Raw genomic sequence first — 13,301 nt, 5'->3', positions numbered from 1 at the left:
AAAGAAAATGATTGCCAACCAAGAATCATGTACACAGCAAAGCAGTCCCGCAAAATTAGGACATTATCTGATAAATAAAAACAAAAATTAAAGGAATTTATATTGACCAGACCAACTTTGCCAAAAATGCTAAAGGGTGCTCTTTGGACTGAGAACCAACACCAGCAGACAGCAACCTGAGATTGCCACTTATGAAAACACCACCCAGAATTCAATCCAGATATAGAAATATTTAAAGTAAAACAAACCTACAAGACTGAAAATAGAGAACCAGAGCTATCAATGTATAATGAAGTCAACTCCAAAGCAAAAAGAGATTACCAGTGTAGATATAGAACATCCAAATGGCAAGGAAGTCAAGTAAATTTTAAGATAAAACAGACTGTTTTGAACAGGCAAAAAATTAATAAATTACATAGCAACTTCAAAGAAAAATAATACACCTGCACATAAAAATTTTAAAAGTGAAAAGTCAGAAAGATTTAGTAAACATGAACACAACAGAAATGAAAATGATAAGAGCCCATAAACAAAATGAATTCAGCATAGAAATTATGTGGAACAAAGAATCCAGTAGCATCACAAGAAAAATACAGAAAAATGACACCTGTCTATTTATACCTATTGATAGTTACACTGAATGTAAATGGATTAAATGTACCCATCAAGACATATAAAGAGCAGAATGGATAAGAAAACAGAATCCATCAATATGCTGTCTATAGGAAACATATCAAAAAAGATGGAGACAGCCTAAATGCCCATCAACAGTTGAATGATTAAACAAACTTTGGTTCATACACACAATGGAATAATACAAGGGCCTGAGACGATGGCCCTTGGTCACTCTTCAGGTCTGGAACTGGCCCAATTTTCAGCCAAGAGATAAATACAGGCATATAGTGGGACCAGTATTGCTAGTAAGGTATGCTCACCATGGAATGGTCAACCACTCAAGATGAAAAGGGCAACGCTTCCCTAAAGACAAAGTTGAGAAGGGATGGTGGAAGGAGGCTGGGATGGAGATAAGAACCTCAGGGGGAAAGTGGAAGAACTGCTGTTACATGGAAGGGATTGCAGTCATTGGGAAGAAATGAAGTGTATGATTTGTCAAATGTAAAACTAATGATCTGCTCTGGAAGCCTTCACTTCATTCACAATAAAAAGTTTAAAAAACAAAATACTATTCTGACACATGGGATTGCCTTGAGTTGGAATTGGTTTGTTTAATGTTTTCACATGGATAAGAGAGTAAACAGCTGATTCTTTCCACAATGTGTTGTCCCTTTATATAATCAAGTAACGCAGAAGTCACTAGGTCACTTGAAATGACATAATTCAGCTCTCTCTCTGAAGAGTTTGGCTGGATAGCTCATCTTGTTTATTCCATTGCCTAGTACAAGACCTGAAGAGCAAGGGTACAAAAAGGGGACTCAAAATGCAAAGTTATTTTCCCCTTAGACTTCTCTGTGTATATTGTCTGATGCTGATCTCACAACAAGGTGTAATATCAAATCTTTAGTAGTTCCCTTTCTCTGATGTGGAAATGCAGTTTCTTGATTTGTCACTGTCAGAACCAACTCAACAGCATTAACTATCTCATTTGATAGTCATCAGTGAAACTGAAGAAGAATGGCTAAATACAAAAGAGGCAGCCATTTAACACCAGTGAAGATGTAAGTCTAGGTACTTACTTCTTTTTCACAATGGTAACAATTGGGATTAACAACAGTAGAAATGAAACAATGATAAAATTGAATCCTCAATTTTAACAACCTTTTTGAAAAGAAAATTTAAAATATGGTAGTTACAGGACTCCTTGTGTGGTGCTGTAGGATCAGCACTGAATTTCAAACCACAAGGTCAGCAATTCAAACCCACCAGCTGCTCCTTGTAAACTCTATACAGGGTCACTATGAGTCAGAACTGACTCGATGGGACAACAACAACAACAACAACCACACCGAAAAGCAGACAACTTTCCTCCCACCAGCTCAGTAACTTCATACTGCCCAGCCCTCAGTCTCTTCTGGGCCACCCAAATCTTTCTCTTCTTTCCCTCTTTGTATTTCCTCAGTTAGTTATTAGAGGGAGAAATGATTTGATATATTCAATTCACACTGAATTGTGAAGGCTCAGTTCCGTTTGTGGTACATTTGCAGCAAACTGGGAGTTTAGAATAAGGAATGACCCTTGAAGTTAAGTTTTTTCCCTTTCCTAAATAGAGAATGAGAAGTCTAGGGAAGGTTTTGGCTCCTCTGTTGCTTTTAGGGTTCTCCATACCCAACTCTTAAGTCTATTTTCTATTGAAGTGTGAGCTTATACCCCATGCTGTGTCCTAAAGCAATCTTTGTATTGAGCAGAGGATACAGAGCTGGGTTGTCATTGAAGATTTAGAAATATCCCTTTACTCAGGAACTGGATGCATGGAGAATATGTAATTTTCATGACTTTTTGTCAGCCAAGATTGGCTTAGATTCCCCAGTTAGAGGCAGGAGTCTGAGCTTCCAAAGGTGGGAGAAGTGAGAAGCTATCGTTCATCTTTGGAAGTAGTGAGTGGATGTTTAGGCAGATGGCAGTTTCTTATGAATTCTGCACTAGGATGGGTGGTGGTTACATGCCGTGGAGTCGGTTCCGACTCATAGCGACCCTGTATAGGGTTTCCGAGGCTGTAAATCTTTATGGGAGCAGAAAGCCTCATCTTTCTCCTGCAGAACAGCTGGTAGTTTCAAACAGCTGACCTTGCAGTTCACAGCCTGATTCGTAACCACTACACTACCAGATTCACATGCTAGTCTTGTGGATTACTAAAATTGGTTGATTTAAGGGTCCCTGAGACGCCTTCACTTCCTGGTTTCCTGAAAGCCATCAGGGGCTTTTCCTGACCCTCTCTTCCCCAGCCCTTCCAATGGTTTCATAAGCAACTAATCCCTTCCTACTTTCTAAGTTTTCTGTTAGAACTCAGCTGGTATCAATACCTTTGATGATTTGCTCATTCTCTGGTGTTCAACAAGTTTAGTTTTTCTGCCAAGAAAATAAGCCAGTGACAACTGAGGACATGCTCTAATTCTCTAAGTTTATAGTAAGGCATATTTCTTAGAATTTTATAGGCATTTTATATATTTTCTTGAAGCATGCCCTTTAAAAAAACACAACTCAAAAACAACTGAAAGCACCATCACTCTTAAATTTTTTCATTTAATATACGTCTTATTGTTGTCATTATATTTCGCTTTATTCCAGAATTGTGACAGAGAGCAATTAGTTTTAGAGACAGTGAAGAAAGATATGAAGGTTGCTTTAGTTTACCCCAAACTTGGCTTGAGGGAAAATTCATACATCCTTGTAGTTTATGAAATAGGCGTCGAATCTTTATTAAACTGGCCAGCAGAAGAAGGTCATCTCCACTCACATATCGGAGGACTGGAATCTCCTCAGGGTTTGGTAGCTTTTCAGGGAAGAGAAAGAAGAGGAAAGCTCAGAGTCCAGTAATGGAGCTCGGGACCTTGGGAAGTTTGTGGGAGTTGACTGAGATGGATACCAGTCTAGTTAACCACAAACAAGGGCAGTGAGTTAAGTGCTGTGGAGACTTGAGAGACTAAACGAAGGCCAGACTGAGTAAAGTAAATGAAATTTGGATACCTTTCAAAGTTTACAATTTATTTAAGAAATGCAACTGGCAAATACTGACTAAAAGGAACTGAGAGTACAATCCCTTCCCGGGAAGATGCCCAGAAGGGAAGAAAGATGAACAAATTGTGGTGAGTGCTGGTCTGGAGGCTGGTGGCCAAATGGGAAGGCATCGAGGGGCCCAGTTCCTCAAGAATGATGGGAATGACCCAAACTCCCTTTCTTTCTCCCAAAGTGTGCCTTTAATTTTAGGAGGTGAGCTCTGGTAGCGAAGTGGTTACAAATCAGGCTGCTAACCTGAAGGTCAGCAGTTTGAAACTACCAGCAGTTCCACGGGAGAAAGATGATGTGTTCTGCTCCCGTAAAGATTTACAGCCTCGGAAACCCTATGCAGGGTCACTATGAGTCGGAACCGACTCCATGGTACTTAACAACAACAACAACAACAACATTCCAAATGACTTTTCCTTGGCTTCTGCCCTCCCCATATGCTCACAGCCTTTGGTGATTCGAGGCTGATATAGCCTCCTTGAAGGAAGGCGAGTGGATCTGTTGGGACAGGCTGCCTGAGGTGTTTCCACATTGTGTGTCTTCAGGAAGGGCCATATATATAGCTTCATATGTTGTTACTGTTAAGTGCTGTGAGGTTGGTGACAACTCATAACAACCCTGAAATAATAGGGTTTATGACTGTAAATTTTGGGGAAGTAGAAAGTCTCATCTTTCTCTTACAGAGCTGTGGGTGGGCTCCAACTGCTGACCTTGTGGTTCTCAGTCCAGGGTGTATCAGATAAAGCCACTGCGTTCCCTACAGCCTCATTGTTGTTCAATGCTGCCAAGTCAGTTCTGACTCATAGCAACCCTGTATAGGGTTTCCAAGGAGCAGTTGGTGGGTTTGAACTGCTGACCTTGTGGTTTGCAGTCCAGTGCTGATCCTGTTGTGCCACACCACAGCAACACAGTTTCATTGTTATTGTTGTTAAATGCTATAGAATCATTTCACACTCTTAACCACTCTGTATAGGTGAGTTTGGACTGCCGATCTTGTGGTTCAAGGCGACCTTGAGGTTGAGTTCTTATCTTGCAGCACCACCCCAAGACTCCACAGCCTTGATTGTTGTTATGTGCCATAGAGTCGGTTCCGACTCATAGCGACCCTGTACAGGGTTTCTGAGGCCATAAATCTTTATGGGAGCAGAAAGCCTCATCTTTCTCCCGTGGAACAGCTGGTAATTTCAAACTGCTGACCTTGCGGTTCACAGCCCAAGCTATAACCACTATGCTACCAGAGCAGTCTAAATGCAGCAGAAACTACTGACCATTTATCTGCAAGAGTCTCTGTGTGTTTCCATCCCATTCCTCAACATCAAAAAGAAAGAAGAAAAGAAAAGATGGAAGGGAAAAAGGAAGATAAGATGGCTGAATAACTAAGAATGGAATGAGGAGGTGTGCCTGGGGAAATCCTTAACTTCCCCTTCAACTCTAAGTCCCATAATATGACAGAGAACATTTTAAAATCAATAAAACTGATTTTATTATTATAGAAAATAAAAAGTGGTTTTCATCAACAGAAATATTTTTTAATTCTTCAGTGTTTGCACCAGCCATGTCTTATTCCATTCTCTCCGTCACTCCCCCACCTTCCATGGCCCCTCAGTGTCTTTGCTCCTTAGTCAACACACTCAGGGCAGCAGTCTGGGGCTTCTTAACCACATAACCTCTTAGAACGGAACCCAAACAACATTGTCCCTGGAGCATCCTCTTTTTAAGAAAGCATAACACCTACTGTAGAACTAAATGATCTGTGCATGAAACTTGGAAAATAAACAATGTTCAAGCTTGTTGACCTTTACTGTCCAGTGCAGTGCACCCACAACTACAGCATGAGAGGAGGTGCTTACTCCCTGCACCCCCCCAAGTACATCGCACATTTCCAGTCCACCATTGCTTTATCTAGTTGAACTTTTGGTCGAAGACAGCAGTTTAATGGAAAAGGAAGGATGAGGCAAGTTGGGAAATATGCTGAGGATCCTGCAGAAGGGGCCCTTTCCTGAGAAGCTGGAGGTGAGGGGAAGAGAATCAGATGAAAAATCTCAATAAATCTGAAATAAGTCAAGTGTTTGAGATTGCACTTAAATGGAACTTGTCTGTTAATTTTGAGGTTGCCCAGGAGAGCAGACCACCCCACATGAAAAATTTTGTGACCAACGTGTCAGTCAGAGAATTCATAGAGAAAGGTGAAAGGAAGAGCAAGGTATTAATAAAGAAACAAAGGGATGGAAGAAAAGCAACCTTTTTTTCAACCTGGCTCTGCTGATGAAAAGGAAATTAGTAATAAGGAAGATGAGTTTAGGATACCTTAAGTCACTAGCAGCTACCTGCTGGAATTCTTCCCATGGTGCCCAGCTAGGTGTCAGTCATGAACATCACACCAAAGATCTTAGCAGGACAGCTCTGAATCCACCATGGCCTGTGGTCGTGTTGCACCTGGACGGCCACTCACCAGTCAGTTTTCCTCTCTTGCCATCCCTGCTCAGCTTCTCCTCCCAGCAAGCACTCAATCCACTTCTCTAACCTTTCCTCTGAAGTTCAGTGTTCCAAAATTTTCATCTGTGTCTGTTTCATTTGGCTTCTTTTATCTTTGCTGTAGAGGGTCTATGTAGTCTGTCTACCTAGTCTGCCATCATGCCAGAAGAGTCCAGAAGTTTTTAAAACTTTGTCCCCTTTATGTTGCACCATATTCATGGATATATTTAAAGCAAGATACCTTTGTGTTTTGGACCAAGAGATGAAATGGAAGTCTAAAGAGTTTAAGGAATTGTTTAAAGTCACTTTGTACATACCAACACATATCTCTAGTCATATCTATCTCTGCATCGCTTGTGAGCTACCATTTACCATATTAATGCTTTCTATTCTCATTGTATTGTCACAATCTGTAAGGTAAAAATCTCTATCTCCATTTTACAGGTGAGAAAACTGACGCTCAAGTTCATTTAGCTAAGTGACAGAGCTGATGCTTCAAGCTACGTCTCTGTAGCTCTGAAGTTCATGTTCTTAACCACACTATGCAATACGGCCAGTCTGAGTGTACACTCTGAACCATGCCCTACACTGGACTCTGGGAGAGAGGAATCAGTACGATAGAGATTTGGACCTCTACGAGTTCACTATCCATTAGGGAAGGCAGCCATGGAGTTATATAAAGCATAGTTCAACAAGTTCAAGGAGAGCCCAGAGAAGGGTATGATCGACCGTGACTAGGCAAAGGACTAAGAAATCTGGGAAGCCTCTTCAAGGAGATGGGGCTTATCCTTAGTCTTAAACATGGTTGAATCCCTGGTCTTCTTTACACAGCCCAGTCTAGAAAAAACCATACACAATACAAAAATTCCCAAACCAAGCCTCCAAAGCAACACTCTTGAATCACAGACACTCAATTAATGTGATGTGGACCAAAATAAAAGAATGTCTGATGAAGAAGAAACAAGAAATAAGGCTAATTCAATTCCATATGAAACTTGTACTATGTGTTTTTTTCACTGAGTTTCAAAATCATCAGTGACTAATAGTGTGGGCACAAGTATAATCTATCAGCAGTAACACCAAGGAAAAGTTACTGTGCTCATATTATTCTAAATGCTTTAAAGTATTTTTTAAAATGCACCTACCTTGACTTTGGTTCCAACGCTGATTCTTGCCTGTTGGCCCATTGCTAGAAAAGTGATGGAAATTTTGTCTTGTTCTAAGATTCGAACTCCAACATAATGGTTCAAAGCCAGAAAGACCGGTTTAAATGACACGAAGGGGGTGGAAGCAACCGAACTTGACCAGTTCCAAGCTCTCACTCTGTTGCCTGCTTGATCTGAATATTGACCTCCCAAGATATTGATGCATACCCTGGGCAGGAAAGAAATGAATAATCATAAATAGTTACACTACATTTCAGCCCTGGAATTAGCCTGTCACTTGCTAAGCAAGTGGAGCAACAATTTATGCTAGATAATAGCACATGAGGGATGGAGAACTCAGGTAATCTTGTTGTTGTTGTTGTCAAGTGCCGTCGAGTCGATTCCAACCCATAGCGACCCCGTATAGGGTTTCCAAGGAGCAGCTGGTGAGCTTGAACTGCCAACCTTGCAGTTCAAATGGCTTTGCAGTCTGGCACATTAACCAACAGCACCACACCAGGACTCCCAGGTAATCTTAGGAGTGTACAATCTCTAATTGGACCCATATTTCAAATTAATAGGAATTCAGTCAGAGTATTATCAGGTAATCTTAGGAGTGATTACCTGATTACCTGATTAAAGCAAAATGTGCTCAAAGGATGGACCTGTAACAGTGAAAGGATCTGAAAAATCATGTGCTGGGAAGAATGAAGAGGGGGCAGGGAAGGTGTAGCCTCAGGGGTAAAAGGGATAAAGTTGTGTAGGCTATGCCTGCCATAGTAAAATATTGAAAGAGCAGAAAAGTTTTATCCTTTCATGACCAAATTATTTTCTTCTTTAGCAGTTTTTGTTGATACCATGTGTTTCTAGTAATGGAAGATATGCCAAAATCAAGGGGAAATTTTTTTGAGGTAATTAATTTTGTTACAATTATGTGAGGGGGCACGTATGTCACCAGGGACTCTGGTAGTTGGATTGGTATCACAAGGGCCATTTCTTCTGATTCATGCAGTGATTCAGGCAATAGCACGTACTACAACTGGGGTAGCAGCTTCCCAAGAAACCTGAAAGGCTGAAAATGTTGCATTTTTGTCCCATAGATCATGAAAGGGTTAAACGAGGACTTAAAAAAAAAAAGAAAGAAAGGAGGAAAGAAAAAAAAAAAAATCTAAACCCATTGCTCTTGAGTTGATTCTGACTCATGGCAACGCCATGTGTTGCAGAGTAGAACTGTGCCGTAAGTGCTTTTTGGCTTTAATCTTCACAGAAGTATATTACCAATCTTTCTTCCATGACACTCTGGGTGGGTTCAAGCAGACAACCTTCCAGTCGTAGCCAAGAGCAAACCATACATGCCACCCAGAAACCTTAAAATGAATTCTTGGGAAGGCAGAACATAAGGGAGCTATATTCTAACAAATGGAGCTCTGGTGACACAGTGGTTAAGCACTGGGCTGCTAAAGGAAGTTTAGTTGTTCAAACTTGCCAGCTGCTCTAGGGGAGAAGGATGAGGTAATCTGCTTCCATAAAGATGGCAGCCTTGGAAACTGCAAGCTGGAATGAATTCAGTGGTAGTGGGTTTGGTTTTGGATTTTATTCTCCAAGAGTGTCCTTAAGCTGGGAGCCAGAAATCCTGCCTGAAGGCCTCTTGGCAAGGCTGTGTGTGTGTAAGGTGAGAGTCAGGGATCCTTTCAGTGTGCTGAAGAGCTCTGTGTTGTTGTTTGATGCTTAGTGCCATCGAGTTGGTTCCAATTCACAGTGACCCTGTATAGGGTTTTCAAGGAGCTGCTGCTGAATTTTGTCAACTGCCTTTTCTGCCTCAATTGGTTAATCATGTGACTTGTTTCCCCTTTGTTTTATTTATGTGGTGGATTGCATTGATCGTTTTTCTAATTTTGAACCACCCCTGCATTATTGTCATTGAGTGCTATTGAGACAGTTCTGACTCATAGTGACCCTGTATAGAGTTTCCAAGGAGTGGCTGGATCTTGAAGTTCAAACTGACCTTGTGGCCCAGTGTTCATTTTACAGTGGTCCAACAAGACTCCAAAAAGCTCTGTAGCCAAGAAAAGAGTGGAATTTAGATCAATGGGATCTCTACAATCTCTTAATGTGGCGAATGCCACATTTGATTCCATTGCACACTAATTTAGTTCTGCAGTTTGTAGTCTGATGAAGTGAATGACTACCGTTCTACTCAATTATCTCCTTTTCATATTCTCTCATCTTCTTCCAACTAGCATTACCACCTCCTCCTTGGAGAGGAAGAACAGGTACAGATCTGTGTACTTAGAACATTGATTTCATTTGGTAATGAAATACTTTTTTTAAAAAAACAGATGAATGGTTGCAATGAAGTAAAGTACATGATTTGTTGAGTGTAAAACTGATGATCGGCGCTGTAAATCTTCACTCAACTCACTATAAAACATTTAAAATATATAAATGGCTCAAACACACACACACAAACCAGGTAAAAACAAATGTTGGTGAGGCTGTGGAAAGACTAGGACTCTCATATACTGCTAGTGGGACTATAAAATAGTGCAACTATTGTGGAAAACGGTATGGCACTTTCTCAAAAAATTTTAAATAGAAAAACCATACACTACCGCAATCCCTCTACTTATTAGAGCCCTGAAACCCTGATACCCAAATTAAAAAAAGAAATTATAAACCAATATCCCTCATGAACATATATGTAAAAAATTTCAACTAAATCCTAGCCAATGGAATCCAGCAAAACATCAAAAAAATAATGCATCATTACCAACTGGGATTCATACCAGGTATGCAAGGAGCTCTGGTAGCATAGTGGTAACGGATTGGGCTGCTATCCTCAGGGTCAGCAGTTCGAAACTACCAGCTGTTCCATGGGAGAAAGATGAGGCTTTCTGCTCCCGTAAAGATTTGCAGCCTCGGAAACCCTGTACAGGGTCGCTGTGAGTTAGAAACAACTCTACGGCAAATAACAACAATAACAATGCAGGGCTGGTGTGGTGCTTTGGGATAAAGCAGTGGACCTCAAGGTCAGGTTGAACTACAAGGTCGGTGGTTTAAACTCACCAGCCACTCCTTGGAAACCCTATACAGGGTCACTATGAGTCAGAACTGACTCAACAGCACTCAACCGCAATAATGCAGGGGTGGTTCAATATTAGAAAACAATCAACGTAATCCACCACATAAATAAAACAAAGGGGAAAAAATCACATGATTAATCAATTGATGCAGAAAAGGCAGTTAACAAAATCGAACACCCATTCCTGATAAAAACATCCAATAAACTAGGGATAGAAGGAAAATTCCTTAATGTTATTAAGGGTATATGTGCAAAACCAACAGCCAACATCACTCTCAATGGTGAGAAACTGAAGGCATTCCCCTTGTGAAAAGGAACCAAACAAGGATGCCCTTTATCACCACTCCTATTCAATATTGCCCAGGAAGTCTTAGCCAGACCTATAAGGCAAGAAAGGGAAATTAAAGGCAAGCTATGGGGTTAATGTGCTGGATGGCAATGTTGGTTTGAACCACAAGGTTCGTGGCTCAAGTTCATCAACCACTCCTTGGAAACCCTATACAGGTCACTATGAGTCAGAATCAACTAGATGACACTTAGCAACAACATCACCAAATTGGCAAAGAAAAAGTAAAACTCTCTCTGTTTGTAGATGATATGATCCTATACATAGAAAATCCCAAAGATTCAGCATGAAAATTATTTAAACTTATTGAAATATTTGGCAAAGTGGCAGGGTAGGTCAACATACAACAACATACAATAAAAAGTTAGATTCCTTTTCACTAATAATAAAATCAGGGAAATAATGCCATTTACAATAGCCACACAAAAGATTAAATACTTAGGAATAAATCTAACCAGAGAAGCAAAAAAACCTATACAAAGAAAAACTACAAAACACTACTGCAAGCAACCAAAAAAAGACTTGCAGAAATGGAGGCCTATACCATGTTAATGGATAGCAAAACTTAACATTGAAGATGTCAACACTACCCAAAGCCATCTATAGTTACAATGCAATGCAGATTCCAACATCATTCTTTAAAGAATTGGAAAACAATACTAACTTTATACACAAAGGAAAGAGACACTGTATAAGAAAAGCATTAATAAAAAAGAGGAGCAAAGTAGGAGGCCTGTCACTTCCCACTCTCAAAACCTACTTGTAATAGTTAGGTTTTATGTCAACTGGATTAGGCCAGAATTCTCAGTGGTTTGACAGTTGAAATGTCATCAGTTATCCCCATGATGAAATATAATCTGGTATGATGAATTCTATGATAAGGTCTGTTATAAGTAGCCAATCAACTGAAAGGAAGTTTCCTTGGTGGTGTGGACTTCTTCCAATATACTGTTGTTCTTGTTGTTAAGTGCCACTGAGCTGATTCTGACCCATAGCGACCCTGTATAGGGTTTCCGAGGAGCAGTTGGTGAGCTTGAACCACCGACCTTGCAGTTCAAATGGCTTTGCAGTCTGGCACATTAACCCACAGCGCCACACCAGGACTCCTCCAATATATTAGGCACTCCAATATTCAAAAATGAACTCAAAGTGGGTTAAAGATCTAAATGTAAAACCGAAAACTACAAGAATCATCAATGAAGAAAAAGAGACAAACTTAGGAGCTCTGAAACATGGCATAAATACACTATAAAACATAACTGTAAACACACCAATAAAAGACAAAATAGATAACTGGGACCTCCTAAAAATTAGGCACTTATGTACATCAAAGAATTTCACTAGAAGAGTAAAATGAGAACTCACAGATTAGGAATAACTTTTTGGCAATGATATACTAGACAGAGGACTGCCCTCTAAAATTCATAGAACACTTCCACACCTCAACAACAAGAAGACAAATAATCCAATTAAAAAATGGGTACAGGACATGAGCAGACACTTCACCAAAGAAGATATTCAGGTGGTCAACAAACATATGAAGAAATATTCATTGGTGTCATTAGCCATTGGTGTTATTGCTGTTAAGTGCCGTCAAGTCCGTTCCAACTCATAGTGACCCCATACAGGTTTTCTGAGAAGTGGCTGGTGAGTTTGGACCACCAACCTTGCGGTTGAAACCGATCTTGTTGCCCAGTGCTCATCCTATAGTGCCACACCATTAACCATTGTTGTTGTTATGTGTTATCAGTTGATTCCAACCCATAGCGACCATTGTTGTTGTTGCTAGGTATCATCAAGTTGGTACAACCATTAGTGAGATGCAAAACAAAACAACAATGAGGTTATCATCTTACCCAGCATTACTATGTTGCTGTTGTTATTCGGTGCCGTGGAGTCAGTTCTGACCCATAGCAATCCTATACACAACAGAACGAAACGACTTGGCCCTATGTCATCCTCACAATTATTGTTACTCTTGGACATATTGTTGCTGTCACTATGCCTATCCATGTTTTTTTTTTTTTTTTGGGGGGGGTCTTCCTCTTCTTCACTGACCCTTCACTTCACCAAGCATGATGTTCTTTTCCAGGGACTGGTCCCCATGATAACATGTCAAGTATGAGAGATGAAGTTTTGCTATCCTGATTTCTAAGGAGCATTCTGGCTGTACTTCTTCCAACACAAACTTTTTTGTTCTTTTGGCAGTCCATGATACGTTTAATATTCTTCTCCAACACCAAAACTCAAAAGCATCAATTCTTCTACAGTCTTCCTAATTCATTGTCCAACTTTCACCTGCATACAAAACTACTGAAAATACCATGGGTCAGGCACACCTCAGTTCTCAAGTGATATCTTTGCTCTTGAACGTTTTAAAGATCTTGTGTATCAGATTTGCCTAATGCAATACATCATTTGATTTCTTGACTATTGCTTCCATGAGTATTAACAGTGGATTCAAGTAAAAGGATGTCATTAATTACTTTAATCTTCTCTCCATTTATCATTATATTATTTATTGGTCTAGTGGTGAGGATTTTCGTTTTCTTTATATTGAGGTGCAATCCAT

The 13,301-nt window shown here is 40.2% G+C and overlaps 1 protein-coding gene across 1 annotated transcript in view; it reads right to left on the bottom strand.

The window, feature by feature from the left end:
- Window positions 1–3,184: 3,184 nt before the first annotated feature.
- Window positions 3,185–13,301, bottom strand: part of FAM194A (family with sequence similarity 194, member A) — a 53,453-nt gene continuing 43,336 nt past the window's right edge. Inside the window, exons 14-15 of the mRNA XM_006868001.1 lie at window positions 7,302–7,530; window positions 3,185–3,448 (exon numbers count right to left, since the gene is read on the bottom strand). Of these exons, the coding sequence (XP_006868063.1) occupies window positions 3,185–3,448; window positions 7,302–7,530 (493 nt within the window). The remainder of the gene's footprint in view (window positions 3,449–7,301; window positions 7,531–13,301) is intronic.

This window comes from Chrysochloris asiatica, unplaced genomic scaffold, assembly GCF_000296735.1.
Source record: "Chrysochloris asiatica unplaced genomic scaffold, ChrAsi1.0 scaffold00113, whole genome shotgun sequence".
Lineage (NCBI taxonomy): Eukaryota > Metazoa > Chordata > Mammalia > Afrosoricida > Chrysochloridae > Chrysochloris > Chrysochloris asiatica.
The sequence above is the reverse complement of the archived record's forward strand: the minus strand, read 5'-3'. Positions and strand labels throughout refer to the sequence as shown.